Genomic DNA, 17286 nt, shown 5'->3' on the forward strand with positions numbered 1-17286 from the left:
CTTTCTTTCTTCCTTACTTACTTTCTTACTTTCTTACTTTCTTACTTTCTTACTTACTTACTTACTTACTTACTTACTTACTTACTTACTTACTTTCTTTCTTGTACAATACACTCAAAAGAAAAACATTGCTCCACATTAATAAGCTGTGGGAGTATAATTTGGGAAGACGTGGGATCTAAGTATATGTACATACGCATGATTGGATAATTCTTAATGAATTGTACCTTGGGGAGTTGTTATGTTTGACCAGGCCTCGGAAATCCTCTAACTTAGCGTTTGCCATTCAAAAAATGATTGTAACTTTTACACAAGTAACTCCCTCTACTTGGTCGCCTGTCTGACACAACTCTTTTATTTATGTTACCGGAGACACACTGTGTTCCACGCTCGCAGACACGGTCTTGATTACATCATTCAGTTGGATCCCACCGAAGGTTGCAGCCTTCGAGGTGTCAAAATAAAAGTACAGTGACACAGCGGCTTATCTCTGCTGATATTCACAAAATCTGCGGGGAGCATGCCTCGGTGTGCTACCGCATCGTTGCTATGGCACTCGGGATCTGGAAACATTCTAGAGTTTCCATGACATTGCCACGGCAACTTGGATGACTTGGTGAAACCAGCCAAGCATCTTGATGCATTTTTCCCCGCTTTTTAAAAAAAAGCTCTTTTGGCCACTCTCCCTCCCTCTCTCCCTCTTTGCCCCTCAAGCTTCTTTCAGGCCTGTCCTCAGTTTTCCTCTCTTGTCTTTTGTCCAAATGAGACGTTTTTTCCCCCTTCTTCAATCAATCAGATCGTCCAAGTCCACCCCCCTCCTCCCCGCCGCCCTCTGAGAACTAACTGGGCTTTGTAAAGAGCTTTTTGTATAGTGATTAACACCAGGTTTGGCCAGAGTGTTCTGTGCTTGGTGAGTGAGGACACAGAATCATGTTGTGTGTGTGTGTGAGAGAGCTGGCATGAAGGGATTTTAGCTGCCTGTGTAACAGTAAGTAGGGTAGAGAGGAGACAGAACAGAGTAGCCAGATGAGATGTGATCTGAACTCTGTGATTGGGGAAAACGTTGTGGTCCTGATCTGATTATGCAATACACACACACACATGCACTCATGCATGCACGCACATACACACTTGCGATCAAGCCAGTGGCAGCAGCAGCTGCAGGGAGATAAGGGAGAAGTGGCATAAGGACCTGGATATTACATGGGGGGGGTGGCTGCCTCACTGGGAACAACAACAAGGAAATAACAAAAGGATGACATAGCGTGTAATATAGGAAACCTCAAATGTTCTGATGCTTGTTCTGACAAAACCGTCACATACACAGTGCGGTGAATCAGCCTCAAAGGCAGCCTGAATCTTATGAGCTTAATTCTGTCAATAAGGTTTAAGTGTAATAAATGGAATGGAAATTGTCCGACCCTGGAAACTGTAAACCAGACAAACTAGGCGGCTATGGGGGGTGGTTTAGATGTTAACAGGCTTGCTTCCTCTCAAAGATCACAAATCTTGTTAATCATTTATCGTAGGCATTATAGAGAAAAAATGAAGCAGGACACCACCACTACGCGTCTGATTTGCTGCCTCGGATTGATTCAAGTTCAAGATACATTTGTTTTTCCTCTAGCTTGACAATCAGGGCCAGTGGTTGATGACAGCCCAGCCAGAGGTGCATTTATCTAATCATGTGTAGGAAGGGTTGCTGTGACAGAAAGTACTTTCAGTCATCTGTTATACCACCCAGAGCAAGTACCTACACGACACTGGTGTTGCTTTGCAGCTCTAACTCTCAACAAAAAACATAAAAGTCTTAGAATATAAAAGCTCATTTAATCTGTGATATCGCAAACCAAGCAAACAAAACAAAAACTGCTACCCAAAATTGAGCTACAGCGTGAAATGTGAAACAAAAACTGAAACAAAGTGCAAAGAAAAAGCTATGAGTCAAAAACCAAACTTAAGAAATGCAAAACAGAAAACTAGAAGACAGACTGAAGCTGTGCATTTTAGATCTTTAACATTTTGGACTAATAGTTGGGTTGCAGCTTTTTTATAATCTTACATTTCTTTGTATCTACATTTACATGTTATTTGTTCATTGTTATGACCACCGAACCAGATCGACACTTTCATTCAGTGCAAAGCTGACCCCAGAACTGCTGTTATAGTCACTGATTTCAAAGGACCACTTATAAACTCAGCAATTGTTCGATTGAAAAATAAAAAAAAATCAAAAATACAAGTGGCCAAGGGAGATGCTAAAATGCCACATGCTATATATGTTGGTAATGGATAAAATAACTAGAGAGAAATGTGTGTATTTGACTAATCTAGCAAAAAAGATACTCAAGCAGCCGGTTTCGTAACACTGATCCAAAATCAGTCAGTCGTCCTTGTTGATTCGCAACATTGCTCAATGCCTAATAAAACCAGAAGGTATTAAAGGGAGAGCTATCATGGCGTCCGTCCATTCCTGCTTCAGACATATGATACGGACTCAGCCCCCACACACCAACCCCAACCATTTCGCCTCTGTTTATATGTTTGAGTGGAGGCAGGTTCATCCTAAACCAAACAGTTGGGAGTGTAAGTCATCTGTAAAAGCGAGCCTGCATGTATCTATCTTCCTTTTCTGTGACTGAACCGTCTGATCTATAACAGTTGTCTTATATATCATCCTAATCCTCACTGCCCTTAAATCCACACCTCCCACAGTATCCCTCCTTTTCCTGTTTATGCTCTGCCGGCTAACTGAACAGTTTCTCTGGGACTCTCATTTTCTCCCCACTGTCACAGTTGGTGTTTTAGTTGGTGCAACTCTATACATAATAAATCTTTTGCCTCTTGTCAGCTCCATTCTTGCTTTTGGACAAGTGCTCCTCTGTCAGGCAGTTGTAGACCATTTTCTTAAGCCAAAACACACTGCTGAAACTTGGAAAACAGGACTTTATGTTCAGACACTTGACTCTCTCTCTACTCTTGATATTGGCCTTTTACAGTGTCAGGGTTACACTGGATCAGAGAACAGACTACATTGTAACTTGAAAAAAATCAAAGCACATGAAGATTAGACTGCATCAAATCACATCGTTTTTGGTAAAGTTTATTTTATTGCATGGACATAATAAGTACTGTAATTGTGTTCCTTGTTTTGAAGAGTTTAGGTGTGATTAAAAATATGATAATATCACAAATGTTCATGTTATTTTTTATGTAGATTTAACAAATGTCACTACCCCAAACTGTTAATTCACATTACACAACCGGTTGTGTAATCGCTTGTATAACAATTCATCATCTTCCCTCATCACGACTTCACTTTTATCTGTTTCCCTCTTTGCCACGGTTCTTTGTTCTCAAACACATTTTTTTCCCTGTCCGTCAGTCTAACTCTGACAGTTTTCATTCCTCCATTTCAAACTTTCCGATGAAGAAAATCCATCATATTCTCGCTCAGATCCATTTATGGAAAGACGCTTCATGTGTTTGTTTAACATGCAATTGACTATCTTACTTAGTCGCAGCAGTTACACGACATTAAATGCAAATCTATGCATCCGTAGATTACGAGTTAAAACCTCTTATGTAACGCTGATTATTTCATGCAGTCTGGTGTTATTGCTATGTGACCTGTAATGTATAGCCAGTGCATCAGAGAGCTTTTAATCGGTTAGCCGGCAAAAAATCCATCATTAAAAAGTTAATGAACTTGTAGCCAACTAGACTTTGATGGATGCTAGCTGAGATTCGGTGCTTGCGGAAGGTTGGAAAACACTCTGAGACAAGATTTAAGATCCCTTTTTAAATTATTAAAACTCTAAAAATAACCCAAAAGCTTATCATTATTCTGAAATGGTGAAAGGTGGATTAATAAAATCATGAAACTTTATAACACAGCAGTGATCTCTCATGGCAGGTGTATCATTTGAGCTTTTCAGCTGAAACATTTTCTCTATATACCATACCAAGTAAGAGTGTGGACGTTGATGACCTGTTTGGATGATTACGAGTCAAGTATGACTCAGAAATAACTAGTTTGTACAGCATCCTAAAGGCTGTTCTGACGAGCAGTTCTGATGCTTTTAGACTGGAAGTAAACCCGAGGACTCTAGAGGAGACAAAAGAGAAGATTCTGGTGGGTTAGGTTTGGATCTTGGTGTGTCAAGGGCAGCAGTAATAATTACATGAATCATTTTAAATATGCGGATACTCAGTGCGTATTGTAAACTTTGCTTTTCCTGTCTTTATCCAAGCTGACACTGATTCAGGTTTTAGCCAGATTCACGTCACAGTTTCTGTGTCAGTGTCGTCATAAAACTCAGTGTTTCCGTTACCGGTTGCTTTCATTCAGTCACAGGTCGGGCTTGTATCTTTAATCCTAGAGCACGGTGCATTCACAGAGACATGAAATGTTTGATTTTTGGTTATAACAAAGAAAAAAAATGTCTTCTTCCGCAGAACCGATAGTGAGGAATGGTCGTCCTCCGTCGGCCCACAGCGTCCACTCCTTCCTCCATCAGTACACAGGCTCCTTTAAAAAGCCGCCACTGCGACGGCCTCAGAGCGTCATCGGAGGAGGCCTGGGCTCTCTCATGGTCATGCCTCGCAACGGCAGTCGCCTTGGTGAGACACACACACACTTATCACACTTGATATTTGTATTTCCTGTGACTTTAAACAGAGCTTTTCTACTGAAGCTTTACTTTGTGTCAATAGGTTAAAGTTGCTACAGTGGTTACATTTGACTCCAGATGTGTGAAGCTGTTTGATTAATTGTTGAATAGCCTTAAAACTACATCTTAAATCCCTGTATTACACATTTCTACTGAGTCAGCTGAGCCTGCACACTCAGCGACTTGTCAAAACATGCGCCCACTGCTCGAGGTATAAGCTACTGCACACGCACACATACATACCTATATACATACCAATACAATCATTCCAGTGTTTCATTCAGTCACACAATAAGCCATTTGTTAATAAATAAGACAAAAATACTGACTTTGAACACTTCCAGCAAAGCAGCAGCTTCGATTCCAAACCCAGATACAATATTTAAATTCACAACAGTGCCTAATCTGAACATAAAGCCTGAAGGAAAACGGCAATGTCCTTTTTAAATGTATGAAACCTGAGTTTGTTTATGCTTGGGAAAATTAGAGTGTGATGTATGGATTTGTCTTCTAAGCCCCCGTGGCAATGAAACAAATTAAATCTATCAGTCAAACTTGTTAAACCTAATATACTGTTTGTGTATGCCCTTTGCTCGACACAGCCGGGAGCTTGATATGAACAGAGGGGCTTGTAAAAAGTGTCCAAGAGAGTTGTTTTTCTTTCCTGCTGAAGTCATCAGCCGGTGCCGAGCCCTGCCCTGTTTTCCACAGACCTGCCCCATCTGTCAAAATCAACCTCTCATCCTCCTTTTCTCTCTTTTTTTTTTTATTTTCCTTCCTCTCTCGAATCCAGATATCGTCCACGAGAACTTGAAGATGGGGTCGGACGGGGAGAGCGACCAGGCGTCTGGGACTTCCTCTGATGAGGTGCAGTCGCCCACGGGTGTTTGTCTGAGGAACAGAGGGAACAGGCGCATCTCTGCAGAGGTGGGATTCGCTTCTCTGTGTTGTCACGGTGCTTCTATAGCCTTTCTACTTTTTTCTTTTAAAGGAGGGAAATGAGTCATTGGCTACAATTTCCAGCTTTGACGTCTGAATATGTTACTGTTATGAATCATGTCACATTCATTCTTACCTGGCCTCACAGTTCAGCCTCCTCTTTGTCCGTGAAGGTACATTTAGATTAATTCAGTGAAAAGCACAATAATCTCAGCGTTTGACCATCCACCCTTTCTTTTTCTCTGCAAGAAATGGCATTTAATGACGCGTGTGTTACTGCTCCACGCTGGTACTCCGCGTGGGCATGCTCTTGTAGTTTGTCATGAACATGCAGAAGCCCTCAGCTGCCTACTCATAATCTCAGTAGGAGACACACACATGTACACAGTGACTCCACATTCATAGTGTACTACTGAGCATACTCAAATCTGTTTTACAAAGGTCTCACAAGTCGACACCACCTCCACCCACCCGAACCCCCTTGCTTACTTTCTCACACATACACTGTAAGAGGCTGGCATTTTTTGACATTCCTCTGGTGGTTACATAATGACAACACATTATGGAAAAGACTCCTTGTTGATTATTATTTTATTGTTGTGCGTCTAAGAGGGATTTCATTTTACCACAACCAATTTATTAAAATCCAGGGCGTGTTAAACACAGTGCAGCGTTATTATCCCGAATTCATAAAGATGAAACGTTTGAGAACAAAAGCAGACCGCTGTCAAAGTTGTCACAGCTTGCACTGCACAGCGTTCTCACAGAGTTTTATACAGCAGAGCATATGGAAAGTCATACGTGCGCACATCAAGATCGAAAGCTTTAATCCAGCTCGCTTGTGACATGACACATGAAAGGCGGTGTGAGGTAAGAGAAGAAATCCCGCTGCTTTAAGGTAGCAGATGAAGTGAGTGCATTACTTGAATTTTTTCCCACATTTCTGACATTGTGTTTCATCAGATTTGAAACTACAACATGTATATAGGCTTCCTTCATTTGTTCAGTCTTGCTGCACATCTCATATATAACTTTACCAACATAACAGGCAAAATCTTGAGATCATGTTGAGACTGTACTTGAGGATTTAAAACAGTAACTCAGGTTGTTTATCTTGCTCTGTCTTGTGTCCAAACCTCACATACTGAACTGTTAAAGGATACTAGGGAGATTTGATAATCCACAACTGACATGAATAAGTACAAGTGACTGTCCAGACTTCTGAAAAATTTGTTTTTTTAATGGTTTTGTTTCCAATTTCAGTTTGTTTTGGGCTGCCTTGGTTAATCTCCTTGAAAATGTCTCAGATATCAAGGCTCTAAAAATACTGTTTGAGTAAAGAAATTAAGAAATGCAATGTCTCTTGCACATCCTGCAATCCCATCAGCAGCTGTTAAGGTGGTTGAATGGGCCTGATTTTTACTGTGTGTATGCGTGTGTGAGACACACACACACACACACACACACACTGTGAAATGAAATCTAGTTTAAAACTCTTACAAAGTTTTTTTCCCCCTATTTCCACAAAAGAACCAAAGCTATGATGTAAAAATGTCTCTGTGTCGATGTATGGTTGATGTTGTCATCGTGCCAGTGAACCACATGTTGCGCAGTACCTGCTGTGCGATCATGCGAGGAAAGATCTTGTGATTGAAGAACACACACTTCCCCTCCCTCTGACAGTGTTTATTGGTCAGTTTGATTGCAGGACCTCTGGGGGGATTTACAAGCAGATAGCTGCAACTGCACAGACAAACCGAGCACGCAAGACTGCACACACGAGAAAAGAAAACACTTGAAACGTGTAGTTAAGCAACTTACTTCATCTGGAGCAACCCACACAGACGTGACACATCACCTCTCGCTGCGCATAGAAAATGTGAAGAGTGCACCCCACACTTCCTGTGACTGTTTCACAAGCATAAGTTTATTTGAACAGAAGCACGTACACAACCACAGTTATACAGTAGATTCACTCCCGAAGCCCAACAAACACTCTGTGCATTGTTTGTGCTGGAATGAGCAGCGTGACTGACCGTAGGCTTGTTGTTGATGAAGTGATCCAACAGTGAGATCACTGTATTGCCTCGCTCTTTGTCCCTGTGCTGATGTGACAATCAGAGGAAGGAACAATAGAAGTAGAAGATGAGGAGGAGGAGGAGAAGGAAGTATAGGAGGAAGGGTGAGGAAATCCCTCCGTCTGTGGTCAGGTAGAGGATTGTACGTCTCTCACTTGAGAGGAAGCAGTGTTTTGGGATTACATCACAAGGATTACTGTAATACGGTGCAGATGGGCCTCTGTTGTAACAGATTAGGACGGGTTGATTGGACAACTGGGGATGGGAGGGGAGGCGGGTTACAAAGGTCAGGTGATGGATGGCATCGCTTCCTCTGGGGACAAACCAGCAATCCTGAGCCAGTACACAGGAACTACAGACCAGCAGAGCTGCAGCTGTTATTTATATGACTGTATTTATAGAATTTCACCACGCGTTGAGATTGAACCATTATAAAAATCGATTTATTGTTTAGCTTCTCTAACATGAGGATTAGCTGCTTTTCTTTCTGTCTCATATGACGGAAAACAAACTGAATATCTCTGAGTTTTGCGCAACTTGTCGACGTCAACCCTCTTTTTTGTCTAAAGTGATTATGGGATAATTGAGAAAATAGTGAGATAATTAATGTAATTAGTTCAGGTACAAAACACATCTTTAAATTAATAAAAAATATAATTCCTTTGTTTGTACAGGATTAAATGAATCAACAAATATTTATAAAATCCTGTCCGTTCTGCATCAGAGCATGTTTTAAACCTACCAGCTGGTCAAAAGCTGAGTCACTGTCATGGATCGAATGAAAGGTTGGAGGGTCAGTTCACCTGTCACACAGATCAGTCGCCTTCAGTTAGAGATTGATCACTGAGCTTGTTGTTGAAATGTGGAAAGTCCAAAGTTTCTTATTGTTGTATGTTGGTTAGCAGGGAGGTCCCGCAGGAGCGATGGGGCGTTACTGAGTGTCCAGTGTTGGCTCACAGGGAGGGGAAGTAGATTTAAAGCAGCTAGAGAGAACGAGGGGATTAACAGTAATCTAACAAATAGAGGAAATGCATGATGGGAAGAATTCAGATGTTGTTTTGTGTGCTTTTTTTATTTTTTATATAACAAGTCATTAGGATCATGCTTTAGTTGTTTGGTGCTCTGGGAAAGTCTTTTCCCCTGAGCTCTCCACAGGCAGCCTTTAATAAATGTACGACACAAAACTGTAGAGACGGACACATGTACACACACACACAGACACACACTGCCCTCTCTGTTGACCAATGAGGCCTAAATCTGGCTGGTTCTTACCGATTCTGCCTGTTTACTCTGGGTTTATGCCATTTTGTTGTCAATCATTGGTATTTATCCAGAGCTTACGCTGTTTGCTGAGGGTTAACTCGTGTTTTTTTAAGGTTTTACACCTTGTTGACATCATTTTTAAATTTCTTTTTTTTTTAAATCTATTTGTGCACACGCAGGACCTGAACAAACGTCTGTCCCTGCCGGCTGACATTCGGATACCTGATGGTTACCTGGAGAAGCTGCAGCTGAGCAGTCCGCCCTTCGACCAGCCGCTGAGCCGACGCTCCCGCAGAGCATCACTGGTGAGACGGGGAGAGACTGTGATGATGGAGGAGGAAAATAAGAAATTCCCTTTCTGTTTTCTGGCCACTGTGTCAGCAAGTGCTGAAGTGTTGCCTGTTAGCTCCACGGGTGCTCAATTCCTTTACTGTTTGGGGAGACAAACTAAAGGAGCCGCTTGTAGTAACAAACCCACAGAAAATCTGTAGTTTCCTCAGACTTATTAATGTCTTTAAGCTTTTTTTTGGATATGTTTTACAGCAACAAACTCTCTGCTCTCATCAGTGTTGTTTCCAGTCCTCAGGCATCTGCTGTCAAGCTCTAATTAACCCACCATATGCTACCTGTTCGCTCCTTGCCAGCACCCAACAGGCGATTGACTAAGTTAATGACTAGCATGGTGAAAACATGGTGGCCCGTTAAGTTGCCTAAGACACAGATATTTTTTGTCATCGTTGGAAACCAAAAACAAACCTAAAAGCAGAATGCATTTTGTCACTTGCGTTCATCAGACGGACACAAATATCAAAAACTTCAGTTACTTACAACCTGAGTCCTCTAATTTTAGCCTATATTACTTTACATTTTGGCTTGAAGTGTGGTGAGGGAGTTCCTGTTTGAAATGTGGGCATGCAAATGCAAGCAGCTATCGACCTTAAATGCCTGCATGAGCTGCGTTTCAAGGCTGCTGCTGACAGTGCGAGTAAATGGGTGAAATCAGCCGTCATACTCCAGTACAGAAACTTAACTTCCTGTTGTTATTCACCTGTCCTCCAAGCAGTATCTTTGACACACTCGTGTTAAATATTAAATATTTGACACATTCTGGTGCCTCATCACAGTCTTGCACATTTACTTTCAGCGCTGCACACAGTAATACACTCAAAGTTCTAAAATAGAAAGCTACCTCAGTCATAATCATAACACTAACCAACCATCATCTTTTCTAACAGTTTGCAGCTGAAATCTGGTTCTGCGAGATAGCCAACAGCCACAACTGTCAGATAAATGAAGTGTTGAGCAGAAAGTGCTAATACCTCCAAACTGTGCTTATGTAAATGTACAGTACTTGCAGCCCACGTCTGAGAGAGAGAGAGAGCAGTACTGATTTGAGAATCGAGCGGAAACGGGAGTGAAGTAGAAACAGAAAAGCTGTCAAGGAGGGGCTGGAGAATATGAAGACAGCTGCCAGAGTTATGTTTTATTTAAAACAGCAGCAAGATACAGAAGTGAGAGAGTCAACGCTCCCACTTTAGCCTTAGATAGTTTAATATCATCCTCCCGGCCTCTCAGTTGTCGTGAGTTTACATTCAGCAGTCTCAGTAATTGGCTTGCGGTTGTACTGTGAATGTGCATCTGTCAAAAGGAAGAGCGGAGGGAAAGTATGAACACTGTGCCACACCCGGTCCGCTGGATTTGCATACACTCCCCTGCAGAGTTGTTTAGAAAGCGCTGAATGGGTTGTTGTGTTGTCGGACGGGGTGCAGTTTATAGTCGCCTTTAGTTTTTCTGCTCAGTCAAAGCTTTTCTGAAAGGGACCTCATACTTCTTTTAAAATCTGCCTTTCAGACTGAGTATTGCTTCCTTATTTTTGATTTTTAAAGCACATTACGGCACAAATAAACGTCATAAAGTTGTGTAAAAAAGGCCAGTTGTGATATCCCACAGCTAACAGTCCAAAAATACAAATGTATTCACTGAACTGAGCTTTTCTTGTAGCTCGTCCTTTGCTGTGGATCCTGGAAATTGTGACTTGCTTTCTAAATAAAGTTTTTCTTCCCTACCTCGTAAACAAACACATTGTAAAAGCCAAAAGCCAACAGTCCTTTGTCACAAGAGATTAGCTCTGATAATGGTCCGGGGTGTTTGACCTCCTTACATCCCCCCCCTGTTGCTGCGAGGCCGTCATAAGGATTTGCCGGAGTGTCTGTAAGCTTGTCAGTGCTAATAAAGACGCCACCCTCATTAATGCTGTTTGTCCTTTTCCCTCCTGCAGTCAGAAATTGGATTCGGGAAGCTGGAGACCTACATCAAACTGGACAAACTGGGGGAGGTATGTAAGAGTATGTGTGTTCACTGTTAACCTTGACCTCACAGGTGCTAATGTTCCCATAGTCAGCGATTATAACTCACACTGACGCAGTTATGGAGTTCGCTCTTAACCCCCGTCAGCCCGACTGTGCCGCACAAGTCCAGCTTCCGAGACTTTTCCTCACCTCCTTCCCTCTTCTCCTCCAGGGCACGTACGCTACGGTTTTCAAGGGGAGGAGTAAGCTGACGGACAACCTTGTGGCGCTGAAGGAGATCAGATTGGAGCACGAGGAGGGGGCGCCATGCACAGCCATCAGAGAAGGTATAAAGGTTCAATGTTGCACCGTGAACCTCATAAATTACTGACAACCTGCCTCCAGTTAGATTTAATGTGGATCTAGTGTTTTATAATCAACAGCTGTCTGCTCCACTTCAGTTATTAGAAGAGTCGAACCAGGAATATGTTGTTGTTTTTCTGTGAATCCTGAGACTTCTCCGATGGATTATTTTAGATTTATTAGATTATGTGGTAGTAGAACAATTCCTCTTAAAGGTTTGCTGTCTGTAAGGCTCTTTTCTCTTCTCTATTTTCTTTTAACCACTTTACCTCCATGTGGTTATATGAGAGTGTATGACGATGTAACCAGTACCACTCTCTGCAGCCGAGTTGTCACGTTGTGGAAGCTAAAACTTTTTTTTTTTAGCATGAAAAGTATTTGAAGAAATCACGGCAGTTGCATTACAGTTTGCAGCTGTAACTGCAGTGCAAGGTTGTAGTATATGTACAGTAGTTACGTTCTGATATTTTTCAGTATACGAACACATTAAGACACACTGACCCATGGGTATTTTCCTAAACACAAAAAAAAAACACACTTAATAAAACATTTGAACTCAGGTGTTGGTACAGTAAATAAGTTAATTAGAACCTCCAGGAGAAATGCATTTTGGCTGGTTTGAAGATTAACTACAAGTTTTCTAAGAAGTTAAGCTTTACGTGTCCATGTTTTTTGTTTTTCTTCTAAAGCATCCTGTATTTTTATGTTGTTTGTTTGTGTACTTTCTTTTCCTCTAGTGTCGTTACTGAAGGACCTGAAGCACGCAAACATTGTGACGCTGCACGACATCGTCCACACAGACAAGTCACTCACACTGGTCTTCGAGTACCTGGTGAGACCAACAATAGAGCCTCTGCCCTTCGCGTCCTGCGTGACTCATTTGTTATTCTGTGCACAGATGCTAAAATAAATACATCTCGCATCGTTATTATTCATGACCCTCTGCGCAGTTGAGGACGATATCACAAGAGCACAAACAGCCCAACTGTTGCGGTCGGTGTGCCTGTAGCCTTTCTACTCCTCTAACTCCCTCCCTCCCTCCCTCTCATCTAGGACAAAGACCTCAAGCAGTACATGGACGACTGCGGGAACATCCTGAGCATGCAGAATGTCAAGGTGAGCCTCCACAGGCGGCCTGCTGGGTCGGCCAACTTCATCAACTGTCACGGCTTTGTGGCTGCTGGGGTCACCTCAAGAAATGCTGTTAGTGTGCCCCCTGGTGGTGGTGTCTAGACAGTGGTGGTGGTGGGGGAATTTGTTCTTTTAACCTTATTTGTTTTGTTTGTTTGGAAATGTTCATTTGAATAGGACTATAAATACGTAAAGTGCATATTAAAACTCAGCTCGGGCTGCTTGGAAGCAGAATATAAATGTTGTGTCTCTATAAACGTCAGTGCATCTCGTTTTATTGTTCTTCTAAATAATCTGTATTCAGAGGTGAGTCTGTATAAATCACATGTAATGCAGCATCTGTAACATATAAAACCTATAAATTTTAGTCAGCACTGTTATTTTAAAAATATGACGAAAGTTGCTGATGTAAAAAATCTCTGTTTCCCCAGATTTTTCTGCTCCAGATCCTGCGGGGCTTAGCCTACTGTCACAGGCGGAAAGTCCTCCACAGAGACCTGAAGCCCCAGAATCTGCTCATCAACGACAGGGGAGAACTCAAACTGGCTGACTTTGGTAACAAAAAAAAACAACTATTTGTATTTATTATTCTCTGTTTATGAGTGTCTGAGAGGTTTCTTCTAATTAATTATCAACCATCTGGATGAAAAGCAACAGCTGTACATTCATTAATGTCTGACGAATACGGCGAGACACAATTGAGCCATGTTTCTGTGTAAAAAATCTTCTACAAATGTGTGCATTAGATCTGTTTTTATTCCTCATATTTCTGCTCCACAGGCCTGGCGAGGGCCAAGTCCGTTCCCACTAAAACATACTCTAACGAGGTGGTAACGCTTTGGTATCGGCCTCCCGACGTGCTGCTGGGCTCCTCCGAGTACTCCACGCAGATAGACATGTGGTGAGTGGGCCTCGCTCAACAGGGGTGATTACAACTGTTGGAAAACACTCAGTAGACTCCTGGCTAATCTCTCTTTACGTCCACATGACTGAGCACGCCGAAGGTGCAGAGGCAAACATAATCCTCAAACAGAACGAACTCCCGTCATGAATTTTTTTTTTAATATCTCGCAGCAGCTCCACTGATGTGTGGTATACGCACAGATGTTTGGAGTTTATTTCTGTTTAATTGATGCTCTCGTGTTAAGCAACATGTGAAGTGAGCAGCAGACAGGTGTCTGCAGTGATGGCCGTTAATGAACGCGCTCAAGCTGTTGTAGAATTTAACTGTGGATGTGTATTCTGAGACTTCAAAGCCTCCTGTTGCCTTCTTACATGAACTCCTGCCTCTTCTTTTTGACGTTTCACCCATCCGACAGACTGAAACCGCCCAGTTTGATGTACGATTCAGGGACTTTAATCCAAACAGTTAGCGGTTATATAAAAACAAGCGATCTGTCGAGTTAAATTGATGTTAAAGCTTCCCCCTGTGTCTTCCTTTCAGGGGTGTGGGCTGTATATTCTACGAGATGGCTGCCGGCAGGCCCCTGTTCCCAGGATCCACAGTGGAGGACGAGCTGCACCTCATCTTCAGGCTGCTAGGTCAGTGCTGCCACCTGGTGACAGGGAAGCACACAAACCCTTTAATATGATCCTTTAATCTCATTAACCCTGGCATGTAGCCCCTGTGGCAGTGTGAAAAGCCCCTCCAGCTGCCATGGCAAAGCCCGTCTCTAACAGGGTCGATTGAATGTCCCTCCGCAGGCACTCCCACAGAAGACAGCTGGCCTGGAATATCCTCTATCGACGAGTTCAAGTCCTACAAATTCCCCAAGTACAAAGCTCAGCCGCTCATTAACCACGCGCCCAGGTGAGACGGGAAACTTGTAAAACATAAATATGTCTTTTTATCATTATGTCTTATCAAATGCTACATGAGATTATTATCAAATCATGCACCTCTACACTTTCTCAACCCTCCCCCTTCCCTCTCTTGTTAGCCCTCTAAGCACTGGAGATGGAAATGAGCAAATATTTCAAAGCAGACTCAGGTATAAGAGCTGCTGCTGCTGCATGTCGAGCTTTTTAGATTTTAGAGTTAGACATTAGTATTATTGGTTTGTTTAGTTAGGAGTGTGTGCTCTGTGTCACTTCCTGTAAGGAAATCCTGTGGAATAGTTGACTCTGCTTCCTTCCTTACACTCGCCAGCATCTGCGTCACCCCACCTCTACTGACCTCTCTCCTGTTCTCTCCCACCCCCTGCCCCCCTCTCCATTTGCCTCCCCCTCTCTTCAGGTTGGACACCGATGGCATCGACCTGCTGATGTCATTCCTAAAAGTGAGTGTCATTATATCTGCCAGGCATGAATGCTGTGACACATTTTGCAGCTATGTTAGGACTGTATTTTTGGAAAGAAGCGCATCAGGGTGCGTCGACATGTTGACATGTAATCACACTCTGCTCACTCTGTTTTTTTTTTTATGTTCTTCTCCTTTGACGTCTTTGTTTCTTGTACTTCCCCCAAAATTTCAGTACGAGTCGAAAAAGAGGATCTCTGCTGATGAAGCAATGAGACAGCCGTACTTCAGGAGCCTGGGGCCACGTGTGCACACACTGCCAGAGAGTGAGTAATGAAATGGCAACATAGTAATGCAGACTTGGCAGACTCCACTAAGTACAACTTGAAGGATATTGCAGTGTACAGTGAGGATCAGTTACAGCCTCATAACAAAGACACTATTCTCCTGGCATGATGTGATTTATGTTACACTGAGTTTTTTTCCTACGTTGGCAGGCATATCCATATTCACACTGAAGGAGGTCCAACTACAGAGGGATCCCGGCTACCGGAACTCATCGTACCCTGAGTCAGGTGAGGAATAATCCAAAAATGAATGATTTATTTGCTCGTGAATTAAAGGTTTTTAAACTGGGAGGTGTGCCTCACCGCAGGGCTTGGGGAGAGTTGATGTTTGAGATGTGGAAGGAGAGAGTTAAAGACATGAAGCGGACAGATGAATACAATAAATTATTGTAGTTTGCCAGTTGCAACAGTGGCTACAACGGCTCACAGTGGTTATTTTATTTTTTTTAAGGCTCATTCAAATCTCAACACGCAGACATTCATCCATTATCTGTAACAGCTTAGTCACAGCCAAGTCACCAATAAACGTATTTAGTGCTTTTCTCTGGAGTGTGGGTGGAAGCCGAAGTACCCGGAGAGAACCCATGCAGACATGGGGAGAACGTGCAACATGTCCGAACCAGAAAACCTTCTTGCTGTGAGGCCACAGTGCAGACACGATAGACGGTGTCACTTACACTTACTGAGAATTTAATATTTTTAATATTTATAACAGGAAAGCAGGGACATGGAGAGAAGGGGGATGACACACAGGCTGGAGTTAACTTTTGTTGTTCATCCTGCTCAGAAATAATTTTTTCAATATCAGTAATCCAGTGTTAGTTATCTGCATATCTATGGGTACACTGCAAACAGGAACTGCTGATAGCGTGTTCTGCACACTGTTAATGTTGCCAGTTTGTCAAAATGGGAACAAGAAAACTCACCTCCTTCTTTTACAACCCTCAGCGCATTACGTGAATCGTTGCTCGAAAAAAAAAAACTTGGAGCCTGATTATCCTCCATCTCGATATTGTCTGAGTGTATCCCACAGGGTCTAACTTTGAAATCCCCTTCTGTAAAACCGAAACAGAATAATTTATTCGTTTTCTTTGTTTCCCCTTAGGCAACGGAAAGAGCAGAAGACAAAGCATGCTGTTTTAGAGTCTCTGGACTGTAATTTTTTTTTAATTTGGGAAGGATCTAGTAGCTGTACAGTCTCGCCGATGGATCGGTAACCTGAGATGGATGTTGGCGTGGAGAAGCATCATCGTCACCATCATCACCATCACTCCCCCCCCAAACTACTTGGGGGAAACTTGTGTCCTCAGTGCGACCGAACCCCTTCCCAGGTTTGGAACTGAACCTGGCCCAAAAGAGACATTTATATACTGTACATCTATATTTATTGAGAAGAAGAGAATTTGCTGCTAAATACAACTACTGTCTAGAATTCTAACTGGCTCAGTCACTTTAATGAGTACATGCAATGTGTATAGATTTTTCTTTTTTTCTTCTTTTTTTTTTTTGAAGTGGTGGTATTTTTAGTGATTTTTTTTTTGTCATTATTTCCATTTTCATACATACAAAACTCCACCTCAGAGCTTCTCCGTGTGAGTGTGAGTGTGTGTGTGTGTGAGAGAGAGAGAGAGAGAGAGAGTGGGTGTGTAAAGCGCACAGACAGACAGAGGGATGTTTCTGTAGCAACTCAAAAAGGATTTTTCTGTCTCTGTTGCCACAGTGCTGTTCTCAGATGCACCCATCATTTGTGACCATTTTACTCTGAAGGTTTTTTTTGAGGCCGGCTTTGATGGAAATGATCTTTTTTTTTTTATCCTAACTGATATGAAAGCTGTGCTGCCAAGCTCTGTACAACAACAAAAGAAGAAGATCACATTCTTGTCAGATGCTGGCGAATCATTCCAGGATGGTGCGGCCTCTGTCGTGACCAACGAACAAATGCAGAGGGGTAAAAAAAACAGAGGG

General features: G+C 42.4%; 1 protein-coding gene across 2 annotated transcripts in view; it reads left to right on the forward strand.

Moving 5' to 3' along the window:
- Positions 1–17279, forward strand: part of LOC104940682 (cyclin-dependent kinase 17) — a 28855-nt gene extending 11576 nt beyond the window's left edge. For both annotated transcript variants that reach the window (XM_019268865.2, XM_027272584.1), the window contains exons 3-17: positions 4459–4623; positions 5467–5600; positions 9133–9258; positions 11232–11288; positions 11474–11588; positions 12342–12436; positions 12658–12720; positions 13167–13290; positions 13516–13636; positions 14180–14277; positions 14440–14545; positions 14972–15014; positions 15210–15300; positions 15472–15549; positions 16427–17279. In XM_019268865.2, coding sequence (XP_019124410.1) covers positions 4459–4623; positions 5467–5600; positions 9133–9258; positions 11232–11288; positions 11474–11588; positions 12342–12436; positions 12658–12720; positions 13167–13290; positions 13516–13636; positions 14180–14277; positions 14440–14545; positions 14972–15014; positions 15210–15300; positions 15472–15549; positions 16427–16464 — 1454 coding nt within the window. In that variant the 3' untranslated portion in view covers positions 16465–17279. The remainder of the gene's footprint in view (positions 1–4458; positions 4624–5466; positions 5601–9132; positions 9259–11231; positions 11289–11473; positions 11589–12341; positions 12437–12657; positions 12721–13166; positions 13291–13515; positions 13637–14179; positions 14278–14439; positions 14546–14971; positions 15015–15209; positions 15301–15471; positions 15550–16426) is intronic.
- The last annotated feature ends 7 nt before the right edge of the window (positions 17280–17286 follow it).

The sequence above is a fragment of the Larimichthys crocea genome, chromosome XXI (genome assembly GCF_000972845.2).
Source record: "Larimichthys crocea isolate SSNF chromosome XXI, L_crocea_2.0, whole genome shotgun sequence".
Taxonomy (NCBI): Eukaryota; Metazoa; Chordata; class Actinopteri; family Sciaenidae; genus Larimichthys; species Larimichthys crocea.